This window comes from Photinus pyralis, unplaced genomic scaffold (assembly GCF_008802855.1).
Source record: "Photinus pyralis isolate 1611_PpyrPB1 unplaced genomic scaffold, Ppyr1.3 Ppyr1.4_LG1, whole genome shotgun sequence".
NCBI classification, from domain to species: domain Eukaryota; kingdom Metazoa; phylum Arthropoda; class Insecta; order Coleoptera; family Lampyridae; genus Photinus; species Photinus pyralis.
Window position 1 is genome coordinate 48,207,382 of NW_022170249.1, and position 6,205 is coordinate 48,213,586.

The 6,205-nt window shown below is 37.4% G+C and overlaps 1 protein-coding gene across 1 annotated transcript; it reads left to right on the forward strand.

Annotated features, from left to right (window-relative positions):
- The first annotated feature begins 232 nt into the window (after positions 1-232).
- On the forward strand, positions 233-2,320 carry LOC116162101. The gene is made up of 2 exons (XM_031475633.1): positions 233-2,053; positions 2,130-2,320. The coding sequence occupies exons 1-2, from the start codon at positions 1,606-1,608 to the stop codon at positions 2,318-2,320; spliced, it is 639 nt and encodes a 212-aa protein (XP_031331493.1). The 5' UTR covers positions 233-1,605.
- Positions 2,321-6,205: the final 3,885 nt, after the last annotated feature.

Below are 6,205 nucleotides of genomic sequence, written 5' to 3' on the forward strand. Positions count from 1 at the left end.
ATTTAAACGCCACATAACCCGCAATATATTTTAAACCGTCATCCTGTATTTCATTTGCTATTTCTAAATTTTCTTTGCTCATTTCAAGCTCTTCTAATAACCTTTCATAATCTTCAAAGTTTTCTATATTTAATATAACTTCTTCCTCTTCCGCAGGTTCTAATACATTTTGTTCTGCTTTTAAATCTTTTAGTGCCTCCGCTGATAAACTACTGCAATCTTTGAAGTTAACAAATCCCGTATCATGGTCATCATCAGTAATGTTTTTACTTTCTGAAGAAAATACAGCCGATGAATGCTTCCTAAGCACATACCATCTCAAGCGGTATATAAAGTCAAGCGGAGTTGGATGGTCATTTGTTTTACCCAGTGCTCGAATATATGAAAAGAAGTTTTCAATAGCATCTTGACATAATCGGTTGGTGAGGATATATTCAGTACCACATTTTTCACGTAAATGAACGAGTAGCTCATGCACAGATTTATTATTCACCAAAATTCCGTGTTGAAATGGCAACAGCTTAGTATGTTTTCCTACTCTTATATTTTTAATTATGTCGTTCATGTTAAAGATTATTTTGTTTTGTTTTTCCAAGTCAATTGCCAATATGCATGGCATTTTGAATCAAATTTATGTTGCACATTAAAAACATCGAACCAATTATTAAATAAATCAATTATATCTGCACAACATTCCCACTCCATTTCTTTCATATGTTGCCTTTCCCCACACCACCCAATGGCAGAAGCAACAGTGTCTGAGAAACACTATGCTGCCGGTTTCACTTTTTGGCGTTGAGTGCCTGCAACTAGCAAATGTTAAGTTAACTTTGGAACCAGTTTAAATTCTCCTTCGTGTAGATCTAAGATTCTTTGAAGGCAACTCTTATTAATTGTTTTATTAAATATAGAAAAGCCACTATCCAAAAAATGGTTTCTGCTTAACTTTAGCAAATGTGGAACATCTGCAAAGAAATAGATATTCCATGAGATTTTGCTTGGGTGCTGAATGTAGTTGTTGAAATTTGAGTCATGACATCCTATTTTAAGGTCCCTCCATAAAGCTTGATTGGATGGACCTAAATCACAGCACACTGCTACAACAGTGTAGTTAACTGATTTTGTAATTAAATTAAAAAGAGTCTCTCAAAATCAAAGTAAACAACTTGCTTCCAACTTGCAAAAAGTCCGCGAATCATGACCACCTGAACGGTTTTATGTGGACCAATTATTAGCTCATTTCGTTTATCAAAGCAAACTTTCCCCATCAAATACATCTAATCAAATATTACAACACATATTCTGTCATTCACACTGAGTTCTTTGCCTTATGTTTTAATATACATAGTCCATATTTATAAAAGTGAAGCATTTGCTTTAAAGTAAAAGGTAGAAGTAAAAGGTAGCGCTCGGAAGTAAAAGATAGAAGTAAAAGGTTTTGCTTCATTTCGTATTTATAAGCTGTGCCTTTTCCTACCAAGCAAATCCTTCCAAATAATAGAAGCAAAAGGTAGACTGAGAGTCGTATTTCGTTAACAAAGTAAATAAAGTCTAATTATAGGCGTTTTCAATTCGTTACAACCGGTTACAACTTGCGAATTGTGCATGTGCTGCAGTTTTGAAAAAGCAATTTTAGTGTGTTTAAATTTATTCATAGTTCAGACAACCGTTTCATCGAATATACGTGTATGCAAAATGTCAGATTCTGATGCAGTGGATATCCCCGACGAGAGCCAAAATAATGATGAAATGCACTTTATTGCCGAAAAGGTGAAGATGTACCCAGAGATTTTAGAAAAATCACAAGTTCCCACAATGAAGTTGAAGAAGAAACGAGCTTTAGAAGGAATTATACAGGACTATAAGGCGATGTTCGGCAAAGCGATTACTGAAAAAGATTTCATGAAGAAGGTAAACAACATGAAGACCAGATTGAAGAAAAAAACTGACAGGAACCAAACGGGCAATAGACCGATACGCTTACTTCCGTGGGAAAATATTATGCTCGAGACCATGCAGGGAGATAAAAATCCGGTCGTCAGTCGTATTTCAGGTAAGAAAAACTATGGTCCTATGGTATGCTGTAGCTGTAATGTAAATACTAAAGTTATGTTCTTGTATACTTACAGGTGATCTTCAAATTGGAGTTACGCCACAATCTGTGAATACCTCCCAACCAGGTTCGTCTGTTGTACCATCGCCACCCTTAGATGTAGTGGAAAGCAAAAGTCGGTCGATTACACCTAAGCTACTAGATGTGCGGAAACGAGTTGCTGAAGCAGCACCCATACGACACAAAGAAAGTGGCGGCCAAAGGTAGTAGTACAGTCGACAAGATACTCGAGGAATCGGAAGAGACAAGAACCCTGACTACTTCTCAGCTCTCAGCTCGACTTGTTCTGCTAGAGCAGCTGAAAGCTACCCGTCTTCAACAGGAGTATTTTACAGCAAAGTTAGAAGACAAGGCTGCTAGTTCTTCACGCCTTACAACGCCAGTTTCATATTTTCAAGATGGAGACCAAACTTTTGCGAATCTTCAGTAATCTAAACATACACAGGTAGATGTTCATAAATATATATTTCAATAAAACAAATTTAACTTTTATAGGTACGGCGCCACAGATGTAGCACATTGATGTTCCTTATTTAATCCAGAAAGACTGTTCGTCCCCTTTCAGGCTCCTGCAAATTGTAGAATTAGCTTTATTTTTGTACCGTATGTATCATTATAAATATACAATCTATGTTATTGTTGTGAATGAGCTGCGCCAGTTGGGAACGTCTCTCCTGTCCTTGAGCACGAATAATATTATCGGCATCTTCATGTATGTGTGGCAATTCCTCTTCCTCTTCATTTGCACCATCAAAATCTGCATCTCCTAGGAACTTGGCTATATTGTGTAACACAGCGCACGCAACTATCACTTTTTACCCTACACACATATTTCAGAATGGGGTATCGTCGTTTGAGTTGTCCAAAAGCATGTTCAATTATAACTCGTTCCTTCTTTAACAATCTATTAAAGGCTACTTGCGCTTCACCGTTAGGATTCTTGAAGGGCGTCATCAGGCACGGCATTATTTCATAACCACTATCACCTAGCAGCACAGCATTTGTCGTTCGTCGCATGATTTCTCGTACTGTAGAATTCTTCCATATGCGTGCATCGTGGACAGACCCTGGCCAACTTGCATCAATACTGGTGAATATAGCGTTGCAGTCACATGTGGCCTGTACTTTGATGCTAGTGTATTCTTTCCGATTAACATATTCATCTCTAAATGTGGTAGGCTTCTCAGTTTGAACATGGGTGCAGTCTATTGCACCAATTGTAGTTGGAAAATGAAATTTTCTTAGCCAGTTTTCTTTTGCCTGCATGATTCTGTTTTCTGTAGAGGGAAACTGTATCCATTCGTTGGCTTTTTCCATTATACATTCGAGGGTGATATTAATAATTCTGGATACCGTTGGCTGCGAACATCCCAGTTCTTCTCCAATACCGCTCTGGAACCCGGGATCAGCCATATAACGAAGAAACATTTTAATTTTTTGCACGGGAGATAGTGCGCCTCCACGAGTTTCATTATTCTCTCCAAGAAAATGCTCCGCCAACCACTCAACGCTAACCTCTTCAAACCGGAATAACGTTTTAAAGTCAGATTGTCGTGGCGTCCTCCTTGGCTTATAAAGTTTTCTGGCACGAAGCTGGACTACGTGAGCCATAACAGACAAACACTACACACACATATAGCTACCGAAAAAATCACAAAATTTCACGCAAACACCTTAAACGCCGATCAAACGACTGCACCTCTTATGGCAAAAGCTAATCTGGACTAGATGCATTTTTCTTGAAGCAAATCCTTCAGTTTGAAAGCATTTCCTTCCTTTTATGGATATCAAAAAAGCAAAACTTTACTTTAGACCAAAACCTTTTACTTCAACGCCCAACCCTTTACTTTATGAATATGCACTAATATTTCTTCTTGGATTCCAGGTTTTAGCTTAAGACTGGATGCCCATCGACGTAACGTTGATAACGATGTTAAAGGATATTTTCTCACATTTCTTAAATAACGATACGCTTTAGGACTGACACAGACGGAGAACGCTTAAACTATCGGACATAATCGCCACAGGCTCCTGTTGGGTGTTTTTGATTGTTTGTACTGCCTTGCAAATCGCGTATGCTTCCGCCGTGAATATTGACGCAAGGGTGCACAGAATACGGCCTTCTCAGAATAGAAACAGCAATGTTACAAATTTGTATGGTATTTTGGCGAACCCTGGTGGGTGTACTGTGAACTAAAGCATCAAAAATCAGAGTAGCGCCATCTGGTGACCAGCTTCTAAATCCATGAAGTAATTTCCCCAATTCGATCTAAATCACAAATATAGATAAAGAATACACAGTTGTTAAATTGCAAGTGTATTTAGATACAATCACATTACATTATTTAACACAGACATCTTAAATTACATGTTTACAAATTACATATAAAACTCAGAAGTAAGTGCAACTTACGCTTTGTAGAAGTTAACACTTTGCAAAAAGATCCTTACGTAACGAGTTGTCCTACGAAATATTTGGTTTTAATTGCTGTTTGGACTACATATTTTTGTTACAAAATATCTTTAGAACTAATTTTTTTGTTCCAAGAGGTGATAAAACCGTTTCAGCAAATTGTCACACAAGTTTTTGACAACAAATGTTAACTTGATCCTGGTGCTTACTGGTTACTTGAGAAGCGAGGGTGGAAGTTGTTGAATTATCTAAAACGAATTACAATATAAGTATCTACATCTATATAAATATAAAACTCAAGTCTACACCCTTTTGCGCCTATAGGTACAGTTGGTAATAATTCTGCATCAATTTGTACCTGTTACTTACCTCGCATAAATAGGAAAGAAATAACAGCACATTTCAACCCTCTTCGCGTTTCAAGCACAAAACAATCTGTTTCAAAATGTGGGAAAAGATGTCTTTTTGATATTTTATTGTTACAATCCGCCACACAACACTTTTACGGTCACATAACTTGTTCATATTTTAAATCTTTCAAAAGTCAAAATTGACATGTGTAAAACCTGTGTACGTATAAAATCGACGGTAAAAATATTTCCTGTAACGAGAAACATTACAGGTTTTGCAAAAAAATATTTGAGTCTGCGATAAATAGTTCCCCGTACAACCACGGGAAACGCTGTAATCAGTGACAATTTAGCGCCATTTATGTTTCTGTTCTGTGAAGGTCTTATTCTGTGCAAGGGTGTTTAGCCGGAACTCCTGATTTTGACTTGTACCAATATTGAGAATTGCGCACCCACATCCCATACTGCTTTTGGATCCATCGGTGACAATAATAGTTTGGCCTTGGAGTTGTGATGGTACTGATTGAAACAATACTCGATCATGTTGCGGTTGTCCATAATAATAATAATAATTACACTAATCGTTACTTGATTTTAATCCGTGCGATTAGTTAACCAGGCTAGACATGAGTACTCACAAGATACACCGACCATACTAATAATAATAATGTTTATTTCCAATGAACATCATATAGAACAAAAAGAAAAAGTACATTGGAAAAAGGACCACATTCAGTGCGATATACACTGCTCTTCCATGTGGCCCTATACGGGGGGAATGCCACTTCGGAACCTTTAGCGTACTTATCGTAATTCATGTCTGCTAGAGCGGCGTGTGTGAACACATTATCATGATATGATTGGCTAAATAAGTATGACTCCGCCAAAGGTGGTGAACTCTTTTTTTCCCAATATCTGTCGCTTAGATTTAATAGCGAAAGATCATGTATTGTGTCTAAAATGGTTTTAGAGTTTATTGTTATTATTTTGGTAACATACTTAACCGCAAGAAATTGACGCCGTAAATGGAGGTGAGGTTCTCGTGCTTGAATTTGCAGTGGATAATAGGTGTAGTTCTCATTGCTCCTATATCTTGCCGAAGGGCTTTATTTTGAACAATATCAATTATTTAAGATTACTTTTAGATGCATTTCCATACAAACAGGGGCGGATGGGCCCACCGGGATACCGGGAAATTTCCCGGTGGCCCGTCGTAACCAACTGTTATAAATGTATAGTTGTATGTATACTTAGTCGTTCAAGATTGGAAGAGACATAGAAAATAAGTAAATAAAGTACGGAAGATTTTTCTCGATTTAGGTCACAGGA

What these genes read in the sequence shown, in the direction of transcription:
- LOC116162101 (XM_031475633.1), top strand. Translation starts at nt 1,606, where the DNA reads ATGTGCTGCAGTTTTGAAAAAGCAATTTTAGTGTGTTTAAATTTATTC. An exon ending in GGTCGTCAGTCGTATTTCAG is followed by an intron (nt 2,054 to 2,129) that starts GTAAGAAAAACT and finishes GTATACTTACAG; the next exon opens with GTGATCTTCAAATTGGAGTT.